The following is a 15,963-nucleotide window of genomic DNA, read 5'->3' on the forward strand; positions in this document are numbered from 1 at the left end:
GAGTTAGAGGTAGACATCAATGCAGAGCTATTCGTCAAAGCGACCTGCCAGAACTAACCCCTTACCCCACTACTCAAACCTCCCCGCTCATTCATCTTCCTCGTCTCTCCCTCACAAAGTCTCGCTTCCCTCATCTCGCCCCTCTCCTCTCACCTTCACCTCCAGTTTTGTTAATAATCAATTATGTGATTATTCCAATGAGTTGATTAATTACCGCCTCTTCCTTTCCCGGCGCCACAGCTTTGCCTTCGGCTCATAATCGCACAGTGACAGTAGAGGGAGTGCTGCTTGTCTCGATAGCCTCACGTGACACCCCCCCCCGGATGACTCGGCAGTATTTTTTGTCTGCTCATCCTGACCGATGGAGATTTAACAGAGAACAGAAAAACGCCATAACAACATCAGCTGCTAAAAGCCTGACACCGCAATATCTCCCAAGTCCAGCTATCCAAACATTTATTAGACAGACTTGGATCAGGACCAGATTCATTTGTTCCAAGTCTTGCATTATAACTTTCCCTGAGGCGATGCAGAGTTATTTTGGGTTTGGACAGGTTCCATTCATCTCCCGTGTTCTGATGAGTGAGACAATATGGAAAACAACTTAACAGGATAGTTCAGCTTGTATAGAGTATTGACACATTATCAGCTTACCTTGCTGAGCACGCTCACACTGCTCCCGTGAACTTGCCTGGAAGCCAGAAACTCACTGTATAACATGGTTTCCATCAGAGGCAGAAGGAAAAACACTTTTTTAAATATATAAATAAATAAATAAATAAAGTCAATACATGTTAAATCAACGATATCTTAAGAAAATCTTCATTTTTAGCACACGGGGACACAGAAGATGCTGGTGTACTGTTATCTCACAAGTTAGGAACTCTCACAAGGCTTGGACCCAAATGCACGAGGCCAGAAACAGGAGAATGGTTTTAAAGGGTTTTATTACCTCTTTTGCAAGAAAACAAAGCCCTAAACTCGAAGCTAAACTTGACTGAGAAAACAAACAAGAACATAAGCTAAACTAACACAACAAAAGAGCTCTGACTTGGTTCAAACTTGAAGTGGCACACACGCTGACAACACACATAAGACGTACTGGCAACAGAGAGTGGGAGACGGGAGTATATGTAGGGAGTGAGGGTAAGGAGCACCAGGTGAAAACAATCAGGGAATCAGTTGAGACACAGAACAAGGCAGACAAGGTGCTCACAGGAAGTAGAGAAAACCACTTACCAAAATAAAACAGGAAGTGACGCTGAACTAAAACTAACTAACACAGCTGAAGGTGCATGACATCGTGTCACTTAGGTAAATCTAGACAAAAGATTCCAAACACCAAAGTGACATGATTACACATTTAAACTTACTGTTGGAGGCAGCAGTTCATAAACTATCCAAGCTGTTTCTTCTTCACCTGTCTCTGCCGGCACATGTTATCATGTTATGTCCGGCTTCCAGTCAGGTCTCGGTTTGTATCCATACCTCATTTAACCATTCTTTAAAAACAGGACTTTTTCATCTACACTGTAAGGTTGGGCTGGATCGTACAAGACCATACACAGGATAGTATAGTAGAATTCAGCGTTTTAAAAGTAAGACCCGAGTCTTAGCAGACAATCCAGATGGATGTTGATCCACTCGCAGGAAACCAAATGAAATTAAACCCTGAGCCAGATTCAAGAGCACTGGAGTTGAGTGTGAATCAAGATCAACATCTTAAATCAAAATTACCACTTTTTCTTTAATTCTGTGTTAATTAAATGTAGATTTCCCTGATTGAGGAGCAGCGATCTTGACGCCAGGAGACCTTCAGTCACATAAACATCCACTCACTGGATTTGTCTTGTGTTTAACCACGTATTAGTCCTCTTTTCTCAAACTGTCGGGTGTTGTTTACACAGAAGGCTTGTCAGCTGAAGGATAGTAGCTTGCAAACAGCTCCTTGAGATTTCAAACATTGGCCATCCTTGAGGGGAAGATTTCTTTGCAAACTGTTAAACACCTTAATAAGTGGGTTACATCTGTACAGTTCTCGGGTGAAATGAGAGTAATATTGGATTTCTCTGCTTTAAATTTCAGACTATTTGTCTCTTGAGTGGTCATTTTCCATCTTACCTTTCCTTTCTCCCTTCCCTGGTCCCCCTCCATCAATGTAATGAGCAAATCATGGCCACTAGGGAGAGATGGAGAGAGAAAAATTGGCCCCATTATGTGTCAAGGAGTGTGAAAAGAGCAACGCTGTTGTCTGTCAACTCCAGCCCCCAACTATCGCTGGTCTTAACTTTCCCCCCAACACAAAGAGCTCTTTTCCACACACCGATCTGCTTATTAATTCTCTGTCTTTGAACTAAAAAGTCCATTATAGGAAATGTCCGGACAGTCGTGCCCTTTTCTACACTAGCTCTGCCAGAGCTCCGACAACAGAACAATGGACACAAGCACACACAAGCCGCTTCAGTGACTGAGCTTAAACCCAACAAAAGAGTACAGTAATTATATGAGGTCAAGGGAAGGGGCTGTCAACGATGGTTTGGAGATGCGGGGCCTTAGGCCGGAGGCGGCTTTCATTTGGCAGCGTGTCCAGCATGTTCTCAGAAAAGGAGAATAATGCTACTGAAAAAGTTATATATACACAAAAGATGTGATGCACTAATATTTTTTGCACGAGAATTATAAGCATAATATGTTGATTGCAGATTATTATTTTTTTCCTGTAATGGAGGCACATCCAACATCCAAAATAATAAAAATGACACATGAGAATTCCGACACAGCAAACCTAAAAATGGCCTCAAATCAAAGTTTAGCTCCTTTGGGGCCACCGTGTGCAGACTGTAGATTCAAAACATGCCTCTTTTTAGAGGGAGTGAACTGATATCACCTCCATAGTGAGGCAATTTGACCACTTCCATACTCATATAACATCAAAAGCACTGTCATTGAGCTTCTGATCTGGTCTTGTGGTTTGTCCAGTGTGTGTAAGACCACATGGGCATTTGAGCATACAAGACACATTTCTGGTGTCACAAGTGATGACACTTTTTGATGTTAAAAGGTTTTTCAGTGCGTGGGTGGCTGAAAGTGGTTGTTTTATGTGTGGAATTGCATCAGTTGCCACATCTGTAAATCCCACGAGGATGTTTTCGTAAAACATAAAAAAACAAAGAAAAAGGAGGTTAGGTCAGTTCTCCCAGCGCTCTCAGGTTTCCTCCCACAGTCCAAAAATATGTGCAGATTTGGGCAAATTGGACACTGGAGGTGTGAGTGTGAGAGTGGATGGTTGTTTGTCTCTATGTGTGGCCCTGTGATGGAGTGGTCAGGTTTGGAAGATCAACTCTCGCCACCGTGTTTGTCAAGTAGGGTGGTTTCTTGTTTTCTGCAACATAGGGTGAACTTTAGTTAAAGGTCCAGCGTGTATGAGAATGTTTTTTTGTTTGTCTTTTGACAGAAATTTAATATGTTGCCAATAAGTGTGTTAAAAGTTTTTGTAGCCTTCGCTTTTTTAAATGTACTTCAAGCAAGGTCCTTGATTTACCAAGGCTGCCAATCTTGCTGTGCCAGAAAGGACAAATCAGCTTAAGTGTTCATTTTACATTTGGAAGCAGAAGCACATACCATGCAAATGGAAAAAAAAAAATTCTGGTAGATGAAGGTCACCATAGTTGACATGCTCGTGAAAGAGGTTAGTCGAAGAGTCTGCCATTGTATTTACAATCTTACAATTACACCACTATTCATTCCTTATTCTCACACACTGTTGGTCAGATTCTATGATTTACCAGTGCTTTTGAATGATATAATGTAATGTGATGTAGGTTTGATTATGTTTGATATGATAAAGACATATTTTCAGTGCCTGTGACACCTGTTCATTCATAATTAGTCTTGGTTGGAGCACCTTTTGTTTGTTTGGTGGTTTTTGGGGTCATCAATATGGGTCTGAAAGTCAGAGCCGCAAATGCAAGGGACACAACAAAATGTGTCTTTGTCTGAAGAAGATAAAATGTTGGCAATAAAGAGTTTATGTGAGGAATTGAGCAACAATTGGTGTGTGGACACTTTCTGCTTTTTTATCTTTTTGTCAATCCAGCCCAGCACCCAGTGTTTATTTAGTTTGAATGTGCGTGCCTCTGCACACTCTCTGCATCACCAATGATCATTGTAGCCAGATCCTGAACGATGTGTGGGATTTTTCAACCAGTCATCGCAGCGGCTCACACAAACCAGCGGGGAGCCATTATTTTTCCCACCCCTGACTCTCACAGCAATCTGCTGGTGCTGCGTATGACAATAGAGGAGCACATGAATAAACATATACAGTAATTGTGTCAGAACAATACTGTGAAAGGGTGCATTTATCAGAGTCATATGAAGCCTGTGGATTGGACTATACACTGAGAAAGGATGTTAGGGATGAGCCGGACTCAGGGGCACTCAGCACTCACAGATGCCTCAGGAAGGACAGACAAACATAAAAAAAATAACTATTACTGAATAAATAGATCTCAAATAAATACACTACCCATGTGACTGCTTTGGGACCAGGTGGATCCAAAGGTATTGATACAGTTTTGCATCGGCTGGCCTGTCTGTACAAGCACAACAGTCTCTGCATAAGCAAATACATTTCTAACTGCACAGGGAATAAATGGAAAGAAGCAAGGGAGTCTTCATCATAACAATGATAAAAATGCTATTCTTCCACTTATCCTCCCTTCGCTCTTGCTTTACTGGCTTCCCAATTGGCTCCCACGGGGAACACATCATTCTAATATACCCACGTTGTCATCCCGTTGCGTTTTTTTGTGTGAAAGACCTACAGGAGAGACACAGACAGGGAGAGGGAGAGAGAGAGACTGTTTATTGTGTGCAGTAGCTTTGAGCTGAAGAGAAAAGCGGCCGACACAATGGCAGCCGATGTCAGTGGGTGAGCAGAGAATGATGCAGCTGAAATCACTCCCTCGTCAACTTAGTCACTCTTTCCTCCAGGGGCCATGGATGAATAGTAAATTGAGAGTTAAGACCCTGATGAATTATTACCATCACCGACCAGTGTGGCGTTGCTAGTGGCAATGACACATCTATTAATGACTTAATATTATGTGGTACATTTAGCAACAGACAACACTTCAGCCAGGGACCTGTAGCTGTGCGCTAAAGTTGGTACACAGTCTGCAGTCGGAGGATCGCTCTGCATCTCACACTCTATTGAAGTCGCCGCAAGAATTAAGACACGTCACTTTGTATTAGATTTAAACGATGTATGACAAGAACAGCTTCAGAATACAGAAAGATATGTTGTATTTCTGTAACCAGGTCTTCTGCAGCTGCTGGGAGTTCACAATAAGTAAGTGAGTGACAGTGCCGTGCACAGATATTTCAGGGGGCAGGGGCTCAAGTGAAAACGTTTTTTCAAAAATACTATATAAGACTAAAGATCTGTTAAACCAACATGGATTGTACATTTATATTGTTCAATTATTGTTCCATATACAGTATAACCTACTTTCTGGAGATATGGGAAAACCCCTATAAATGTTATACAATGTAAATGTTCTACTCTAAGAGCAACAGGGATCATTGCAAAAGTGCTTGAAGTTGGACTGTACTGTCGTGTATGCAATACTGGCACATTTTAATTTGATTATTTTAAGTGTCTGCGCTTTTATTTTCTCACAAGATGCCCGTATTTTTCATCAATGTTTATTTTTATTCGCTGACTTCTTTCAGGACGCCAAACAAAATGCACTGTGTGCTTGAAGTTGAAATCATTGTTGGAAATGTTAGAGAAAATCTAAATATACAAGTTGGCAAAATGTCAAACACATCTCTTTAAATAAAGACTTATTTAAATAAATTGTACATCACTAACATCTTAAGGTGTTTTTTTTTTTGACTGAGGATTTTCATAATTCAGTGTTTAATGGTTTAGTAATAGCATCAGATATACTGTACATGCTTCTTATAATAAGAGGAATACTGGCACTTGTTCAAGCACTGACCAGAGAACCATCCAATGCCCTGTTGAAATTTAATTATTTAATTGATTTACAAAATTGGCCAACTAATATATAAAGTGCAAACAAAGTTGCTATCCCACGATATTCTCAATCTATTTGTGAAACAAGACAGCAAATATGAGCTCCAAGGGTTGTTTCTTGTATTAAACAAAAATAACGGTAAGAATTCAAATTAAAAGGTATGTTTTTAATAAAGGGGTCAATCTGGAGGACAAATTGAAAATGTGTAACATATACAACATTACACATTAAAATATGATATTGAAAAATATTAGTTGCCTGAGGAATGATGTTTAAAATGGAGATAAGAGATTGTAAGTTCTGTAAAATGTGGTAGTGATTTCTGATTATCAATGAACTGCGTGGCATTGGCGTATTTCGCTCTTTACTGCAGTTTTCTTTCCTCTCGTTCTTCTTTTGTCTTTTTTTGTCGTGAGATGACTGAAACATAAACATAAATTACAACTTCAAATGTTGCCTCATTATGACACAATTGTTATTGAGCATGAATGCTATGTTAGTTTGTCAGTAATAAGTGACCAGTGAGTGACCAGAAGGGGTCCCACACTACATGGTCTTTCACCAGCTGCTGAAACTGCTGACTGCGTCTCTTCATAAAAACACACATGGTCACAGAAACAATCCAGAATAGTGACAAGAGGAATAATTGGTGAATTATTCAGTTCATATCCACAGGTCAACCACTGAACATTTCCTGAAGCAATCGCTATCATGTTTTTAAATGTCATGTTTGTCTTTTTCCTTCTCCTCCTCCCCTTTCTTTCTTTCTTTCTGATGAACTGCTGTTATATTCCTGTGTTTCCGCTGTCACACCGTCCTGCTTTCTAAATTGGCTAGTATGACATGAGTCACCGCAGACTCAGATAAAACAAAATGAATGTACTACATTAGGCAGTGAAGACGGAGTTGTTTCAGACTCGGCCTGAATGAGCGCGTGCTTATTTCTTTGTCTTACATTATTCACTCCTATGAAATTCCTCTGAGATCAGGGTGTGCGGCCTGTCGGGAGGCATCAGCAGTTCTCCTTCATGCCTTTGCATATTTCACACTTTGCAACTGCCGCCTGCCAATCACGAGCCGAGTGGATTAGCCATGACTTGCAGAACTCGTCTGCGAGCACATTATCTGGCTGAAAATCATGTAGTGTGAACTGGGGCAGAAAGCAGCAGTGCTAAACGTTAACGTCAGCAATCTAAGATAGATAGATAGATAGATAGATAGATAGATAGATAGATAGATAGATGATAGATAGATAGAAACTAAAAACATACCTAATAATAGTAGTAATTGTTGTAATAATAATAATAACAGTAAATAATAAAAAAAAATACATTTTTCTTGTACTATAAACACCCGTAATAGTACAACTTTATACTTGAAAGCTTACATTTTTTCTTCAGTATGGTCCAATACTCCATTGTAATGATGGGCTATTTCACTTGACAGGAATAAAGTTTGAACCTTTGTCAGTCAGTCAGTCATCATCTAACCGCTTTATCCTCCACCAGAGGGTCGCGGGGGGTGCTGTGCCAATCTCAGCTACATCGGGCGATAGGCGGGGTACACCCTGGACAGTTCGCCAGTCCATCGCAGGGCCACACACAACTAGAGACAAACAACCATTCACTCTCACACTCACTCCTACGGTCAATTTAGAGTGTCCAATTTACCTAATCCCCACATTGCATGTTTTTGGACTGTGGGAGGAAGCCGGAGAACCCGGAGAGAACCCACGCACACACGGGGAGAACATGCAAACTCCATGCAGAAAGGCCCTTGTTCCAACCGGGGCTCGAACCCGGGTCTTCTCGCTGCAAGGCGAGAGTGCTAACCACTACACCACCGCGTACCCAGTTTGAACCTTTGGTCGGACCAAAATGCCTGCACATAATTTCATGATAATCCATGGAATTGTTGTGATTTTTATCTGGGCCAAAGTGGTAGAAAGGCATGTGTTTTCTAAAAGAAGTAGTGCAAGGACACTATATTGTTATAGAGTGTAAAAATGATGTGCTTTGCATTCAACCAAAGTGAGTCAAAATTTCAAGCATGGAGGGAGAAGTGTCAGACTCAGCCTGAATGAGCGAGTGCCTATTTCTTTCTCACAGATCTTATTGCTTTTTACATTATTCACTCCTGTGAAATTCTTCTCCCAGGATTGCTGCAACCATGTCATTGAGAGTTTTTTTTTTTTTCTCTTCTCTTCAGCCTCCTCTTGCTTCACCTCCCTGTGCCATTCACTGTCATTGAGAAAATGTACATGTGTCTCCACTAGTAGAGTAGAATCCATTATCATAAATAGGCCAATAAGTACCTTCACACAATGTGTCTCCACAGCAAAGATGCTGTTAAAGGAAGCTGGCGCCAAGTGATTATATTTGTAATTTAATTTCCGCAGTAAGGCAGAGATAAGAGAAGGGAGCGGCTACGTTTGGTCATGAATGAATGGGGTGATGAGAATAGAACTACAGCTTCATTGTCTGGACTGAGATGTCCAAGACGAAAGCACTTACAAAGAAAGGGCAGACATGGCACATTCACAACTAGAAAAGCAAAAGATATAAAAAATATATGCAGCAGATTTTTTTTTTTTCTGCTCTGTTTTCAGCAAAAAATGCAAGGGATACATTTAAGTGCAGGATAATCAAGAAAGTCTATCTCCCTGATGTACGCAATGGCTCTGTCCTCACTCTCTGTCTCCTCAGTTCTGCTGGACAAATGTAATCAACTGGGTGCTCTGTGTGGGATGTCAATCATAAAGAGTAGCGGCTTATTGCAGATTCTACTGGCGAGATGAAGTGTGTCACAGGGAAATAAAATGAAGAAAGGACACAAGGTATACTTTCCCTCTTATTCAACCTCTCTCTCTCCCCCTTCTGTCTACTTGTGGGGAGATTGTACGACGGCAAACGTCAAATTCCCTGACTTTTCCATTTTCTAAGAGTGTCCACTTATAACGATGACAATGCAGCGGAGAGAACAATGCTGCAGCAGTCGACTACATCAGAAAACATGTGAGGATACAGGGAGCTGGTGGTAAAGGACGGAGGAAAAAGTCTATATGGCACAAACTTCATACAAATCAGACGCCACATGCTGCTGTGCGGAATTCAGGGACAGTGTGAAACTATGCTGTGGCATCTCAAATTCTACCCCCCCCTTTTGTTCTCTCCCACCTCTCATCTCAAGTCGGTTTCTTCCCTGCTGCCTTCTTTCTGCACATTCCCCTCTGTGTCTTGCTTTTGAACCCCCCGGCAGCATTAACCTGTCACCAGAGTTACAAATGCTCTGAATTATGTAAACCGCAGAGAAACAAAACTGCAAAAATCACCGCGTTCACTCACGGTTATGTCATAATTCATCATGTTCCCCACATGGAGCCAAATAAAATTTGACTTATTAAGTATTCCAGTGCATTCTGGCTCCAAATCATCAAAATGTATTAATCACACTTTGTCTGCCCCACAAATTAAAGTCAAACACATACAGTACATGCACAGGTTTTCATTCATTCATTTATTAATTTATTTATTTGGCTGTTTTGGTGCTTTTATTCATTAAGTGCAAGACTTTCATTAGATGTCACTGCAAGGAGGCAGAGGGATAAATGTTACACCAGCACCACCAAATGGTAAAAGAGAAAACAACAACGTTCTGTCCCCCTTTTCCTCGCCCCTAAATACTAACTAACAGCTCTGAGCGTCAGATTAAAGGATGCTTTGCTTTGGCAGTTGGCAAGTTTATTTATTTATCATAATGAACGCAACCGCAGACACACAGGGGCGCGGAGGAGCACTCACACACAGTACCGAGGGGTAGCGCCGTGGCAGTGCAGCATAATTAGTAGGACATGGCTGTATAATTGGTCTCTAATTGATATGAAGAGCAGTGGTTTAGCTCCGGCTGTGTTCTACACGAGCCGCCGGCAGCGGGCAGGCAAACACCAGCAGCCTGTTTTTGGTATCTCGGTGCCATCTTCTGATTGATGTCTCTGTGGCAAATGCCCTTCAACACTCTGCACCAGCAAATCTCTCTGTGTGTCTATCAGGTCACCAGTCTATCTCTGTGTAACATCGCCCCACCGTTCATCTGCCATTTCTTGCTTTGTGCCCAAACATCTCTCTATCTCTTTCCCTCCATCTCCACATTGATTTGGTGCCGCCTGACTCTGAAGGCATTCTCAACCTTTGGTCCGTTTCTCTCACAGGAGGGCTGACAGAGCAGCGTTTGTGGTTTGGGAAGGTGACAAAGTGGCCGGTTTGTTTATGAGACATGGGCAGCCATAAAAGACCGGCTGCTTTCAAGGGCCCAGACAGTGAATACCAGGGGAAATAAAAGACTCTTTAGAAGGAAAGGAAATCAATTTTAAAAGTGCTGTTATTTACAAAAGAAAGTGGGTTACCTGCTCTCTTAATTTAGCAAATGAGTTTTGAAGTGATTTCTTTTTCTTTTACTAAGAGAAATGAACTAAAATTACACAGCTGAGCGGCTCTGTTGAACAACACACACGCACACACACACACAAGGACAGGAGCGGATGGATTTGAAGTAAGGACCAAGATGCTCCAAGAACCATTCTGCTCATGGATTGCGTGCTGATGCAAGACGACCTTCAAGGACATTCTCCTCATTTACACGGCAATTAAGCACTATCCTCTTGGTAAATTGAAAAAGAGACAAAAATCCTCTGTGGATTTAATAACAAACTCATTACCAGGGGCCCAACAGGGCGGAACTGCCTTTTAATTAGAGCAACACCTGATTAACGCCCAATTAACAGAGCCAGAGCCACTTAATTCTCCTCCACTTTGGCGGGTTGAGAACATAAACATAAGCAGTCCAGCATCAGGGTGCTTCCTTGTGCGAGAGAGAAGTAAATAACGACTTTGGAGGCAGTCTGGTGGTCCGACTGCTGGAATTAAAGAGAGGGGACGATAGAGATGTATTCATATTCATTAGCAACGTTGGATGTGACGTTTCGTTAACTGTAGCAGAGTGAGGGTTTTGAGTCTGCACAAAGGTGTGACGAATATACTTGCAGTGCATTTTGGAGTCAATATGACTGCTACTTTTGTTTTTAAACACTCAAACTTAACTTTTGGAATATAACATCTTTCAAAGAATTGAGAAGCAGCCACATCCAGCAAGGGAGTTTCCCCTCCCGACCGCCACGGAGATCAGTTCTGACAATCGCAGATCAGTCTGAAAACAGTTATCGTTGAATGAGCAGCGTATTTAAAAGCCCCCTGCTCCACGTTCTGTTCTCTCAAACATCGTCTGTTACAGTTCAACCATTTCCAAATAATGATTATTGTCGTCTCCACGACCCTGAATTTCTCACTATAGTTGTGGTTAGATCAAGAGTCACACAGCGACATTTCCGTGCCGCTCACAGGAAGTGATTTGTTTCATGCCAAGATAAGAGAGTGGGAATGTTCACACTGTCACAAGAGGTTTATTATGATCGAAAACGCTAAACATTTCAGAAGAGAAATCTAATTCTCAAAAAAATAAATACATAAAAAATAAACTCTTCATAGATATTGTTACATAGTTCCTGCTCATGTAGACCAAACCAAGGCAGAATTATAACATCAACAACACAATGGCACCAAAACCTACATACTGCAGCTTTAAAATTAGAGAAAGGACTCATAGAGTGCAAACCTCCACCCACAGTTTCACTTTTCAGTCAGGTTCCCAGACAGACAGACAGGTGGACAGACAGGCAGACAGAAAACATGACCTCCTCAGCAGAGGTAAAGATAAGGTAAAGTGCATGGTCAGCATATGATGACAAAACTGTGAAACATACTGTAGTTTAAGTTAGTATTTCACAGTGACATTGTCCTGTACACCATACATCAAATGTCTCACATTACCACATTCATAATGATCTTTAAGGGTTTTGGTCCGACCCAGAGGCAAACCTGGACCAAGAGTTATGCATTTCAAATCTCTACAAATGCAGCTCCATGTCCATAGACCAATGGAGTCGCTCCCTGGTGGCTAATTGCTACCTCCATCCTCTTTCCTGGGCTTGACAACATGCTTTTTTTTTTTTTACAGTTTTTGATCACTTGATGCGAGAGTGTTTTACTCTGGTCCTTAGTGTTTTTTTTTCCTTTTCATACTGAAAACATTCTGCAGCATCTACCGCCACAGTCATCCACTACTGAACTTTCCCGTGTCTCGACGTTCAAAATCCAGAGTTTTAAATTTGTGTAGCCACATTTAAGCTCCCCGGTTAATCGGTATTCAGTCCGGTCGTACTGTTACATAAATACGCAACAAAATTGCCGCTCTCCGTCTCCATTCACGTGCAACTCACACGTTCACCATTATTTTCTCTGTCATGTCCTAATTGCTGCATCCCATTCAAGGAGCTGACATTTACCTCTGTGGAATAACGCTGCTTTGGCTGTTGCCAGGGTGATACCCATCGCTAAAAGAGTGCTTAGAGGCATTAAGCTGAGAGGAAATCCGCCACGACTCCACAGCCCTCTCTAAGTCGGGCAGGATGTCTGGCACGACAATCTGTTCAGTAATAAAGACTATAGTCTCCACAACCAGCAGCAGGACCCAACCTAAAGCCCCGAGCCAGTAGGAAGAGCCGAGCTGAGAGAAGTCCTGTTGGATTTCCTCTCGGTGCTGATAAGTGAAGAGAGCCCAGCCAAGGAGGAAGAAGAAACCTGACAGAAGACAAAAAAAACAGTTAAATCAAGTATCGTTGTGATGGAATACAAAGCCATTAAGGTCAATTATTGCACGCCTGGAGCTTTAGAAACGAGTTTATATGATAATGAACTGCAATTCCAAGGGATGTAAAAAAGTCTCTTTAAAAAGGGCTGCCTTGCAGGCTATGTAAATGAGTAGTACATAAAAGAATTCCTGTAGGTGAGGGTCAGGTAGAACTACACAAACCAAAAAGTTATTTGGAGGTGAACTGGAGCTATTTTACTACTTTACTCGGGTTACATGTATTATTTAATCCCTCCCAAAATCACAACAGTGTAATAATTAATAAAGCGAAAAATAAAAAAACGTGCTGTGCCTGAGTCTGAGGGAGGCAGATGCTCCACATGCTGCTTGTTACCTGTGGAGAGCATGGTGAGCAGGAGCAGCGTGGTGGGGTAAAGAGCCTGTCCTGCCATGAGCAGAGAGCGAGTGTTGGAGTAGGAGCGCACTGTCTGAGATGTCCAGCAGAGGGCGAACACCAGACACAAAGCCCCAGTGCTCATAGCCATGATGGAGGAGAGAACGCCAAATACTCGCTCTGCTTCAGCAGCTGGAAGACACAAAATAACGTGTTTATACACAGTGGGTAAACTGGACTGATACTGACGGTAATCTGCCGGAGTCATATTCAATTTCTGCTTTAATTAGTCAGTATGATGAAGTGAAACACATTAATGTGATGATAAATTCCCCCGCACAGCATGTTTCAGTGTGCAACTGAAACCAGAAGTCAGAACAGGAGTTTGTGCACAAATAACACATTGGGACAAAGCAAACGCTCACAAAGACCTTTAGCTATTTGGATTATTTGTGTAACAATGACCAGCCGTGGCTCTGTTGCCATTAGCAACCTGTTCTGGCACAGCTCTGAAGCACTTTGACATTGTTACACTCACTGCGTTTATGACCTCTCTGTGACCACGTAAACATGGAAAATTACAGCTGTGGTTTCTGGGATTGTTAAATTGGCCGATCATCACAGTGGCTTGTATTGTACTGTAGTGTTTATGTGTTAATGTGTTTAATATGTTAATGACAATGTTGTTCTTTCACTGCAGACACAGGGCTTAAAGGTCAACTAAGCTATCGCAGATATGTACATTATCTAAATTCTTCCAACTGCAATTTCAATACCTTTAGTGTAATTCTTGTTTTGTAGAATCTTATACCTTTATGATTGGATTTGTTTGTGGGTTTTTCATGAGACTTGGGGCCCCGGATTTAAACCAATCTTCCTCATTTTATTATTTTCAATATTATTCAAATATTTGTTACGGAGAAACCACTGAAGGATTTTCCCAACACGTTGTTGGCCTAAGAAAGACTTGGCGTGGATCAGACAGAATTAGGGAGCGGATCCAGGACCTGTACGCCTCAATTTAATTTAAACCCAGAACGCAGCGCCCCAACAGTCAGGGACACGATGACCTTCCAAAGCCCTGTTTGGTGCAACGTCTGTGGCATCAATAGCTCACGTCAGCATGCCTGATCCTGTTCTTTTATTAGCGATGTAAATATTGTAATGTTAGGTGCTATAGAAATAAATGTATTATTAGGATTTGTTACTAAATTGGCCAGCCTCTCTCAGCTTGAGTTGCCTGCCCTGTCGCAACACCCCTGGATTTGTCGACTAAAGCTTTCAGTGAATAACAATAGCTCTCAGTAAAAATGACATGAAACAAGGACAACAGCATTTCTTCAGCCTTTACTGGGAGCACACTCGTTCCTCACGTCCCTGTCCACGAGCGAGGACACTTCACGTGGCCCACATTACATTCAGTCCTACAGTGTTTTCACCTAAAAACAACAAACTGAGAGGAGACCTAATTCATGATGCCAAGAATGCCAAGATGTAGATGACAAAGACCAGGTTTCAGCCTATTTCCGCACATTTGCTGACAACCAAGTGTGAGCGATTTTCCCAGATAAAAGGAATGCACTTCACTGGCAGAGGAGCAAGCACAAACTCGTTCACTACACAGTGTTACTTCAATAGCGCCTCCTGACATTGAGCCTCTCGAGAGACTCAGAGGTGTAAAATAACTTCGCCTGCGGCTGATTTCTAGTGGAACCCGTGTCTTCTCGAACACATGACATGCCTCATTAATAAATTCTGCCGTTTCAGGCACACGTCATTTGTCAATACAACATTTAACCTAACACAGGGTGATTGATTCCGTTTGTTGACTCTAAGAACACTCACCATTGAAGACGGTGCTGTGTATGTGACTGGTCTGCTGGCTGTCAGTGCTGTTCCACTCTGCCCACAGTCCCCGATCCTTCAGCCAGAAAGGTGTCCACACTGCATAGCACACACACAGGCAACCTGCCAGCCCCACACAGGACTGGGTGAACCTGAAGCGACTGATGGAATCGTCCAGCTCCAGAAACTTCATATTTCTACACCACTGAAGAGTGTGAGAAAAGCTGGGCAAAGAGAGGAGACAGGAGGAAATAGCTGAGTAGGAGTGCACTCATGTCGAGCAAGAGCAGGTGAGTATAATACAACAAAACAACCCTTGTTATTTTGTTGTATTATAATGAAAGTACAGGCTTACCTTTACTGTCGATGTTGGAATGAAGCTGTGGAGGGTGTACAAGTACAGATGAGCAAGGATTAGAGAACAGGAGCTGCTGCTTGGTTACTGCTGAACAAACACGACTGAACAAACACTCTTTAACGCCCTGACACAATATTACTGTACCACTCATGACCACAAGCCCTCACATGCACACCCCGCCTCCGCTGCGACGGAAACTCCCCCAAACCCGGCCTTGAATTTCCCCCCTTGCAAACTCTCCACCACGACCACCGAACAGTACCTAACAGTACGGAAAGTGAAAGCATTGAAACAATCATTCAATATTTAAGGAAGCACCTTTTTTTTTTGAGGCTCACATTCAACAATGAGGAAGAAAGTATCAGTTAAAAATGTTTTAAACAGTTCTCACATCCTTTGAGCAGTAACACCCCCTCCCCTCACAGAAACTGTGTGGGGAGTGTCAGTGGGTCATTATGCATGACACCACATAAAGGAAACCCCACTCTTGATTTCTCACTGTGGTATAATGTGTAGTTGCAGACATTCGTCATGGCTGCATCCCCCCCCTCGTTTTCCTGTGCTGCAATGGAACGGCGCCCACAGGTGACAAATGTAAAGAAAGTAAACACCTTCAG

General features: G+C 42.1%; 1 protein-coding gene across 1 annotated transcript; it reads right to left on the reverse strand.

Moving 5' to 3' along the window:
* Window positions 1–11,486: 11,486 nt before the first annotated feature.
* Window positions 11,487–15,957, reverse strand: si:ch211-256a21.4. Its single transcript, XM_044036586.1, has 4 exons — window positions 15,344–15,957; window positions 14,989–15,212; window positions 13,144–13,335; window positions 11,487–12,739 (listed from the first exon to the last, which is right to left on the reverse strand). The coding sequence occupies exons 2-4, from the start codon at window positions 15,179–15,181 to the stop codon at window positions 12,441–12,443; spliced, it is 684 nt and encodes a 227-aa protein (XP_043892521.1). The 5' UTR covers window positions 15,182–15,212; window positions 15,344–15,957; the 3' UTR covers window positions 11,487–12,440.
* Window positions 15,958–15,963: the final 6 nt, after the last annotated feature.

This window comes from Solea senegalensis, linkage group LG10 (assembly GCF_019176455.1).
Source record: "Solea senegalensis isolate Sse05_10M linkage group LG10, IFAPA_SoseM_1, whole genome shotgun sequence".
Lineage (NCBI taxonomy): Eukaryota > Metazoa > Chordata > Actinopteri > Pleuronectiformes > Soleidae > Solea > Solea senegalensis.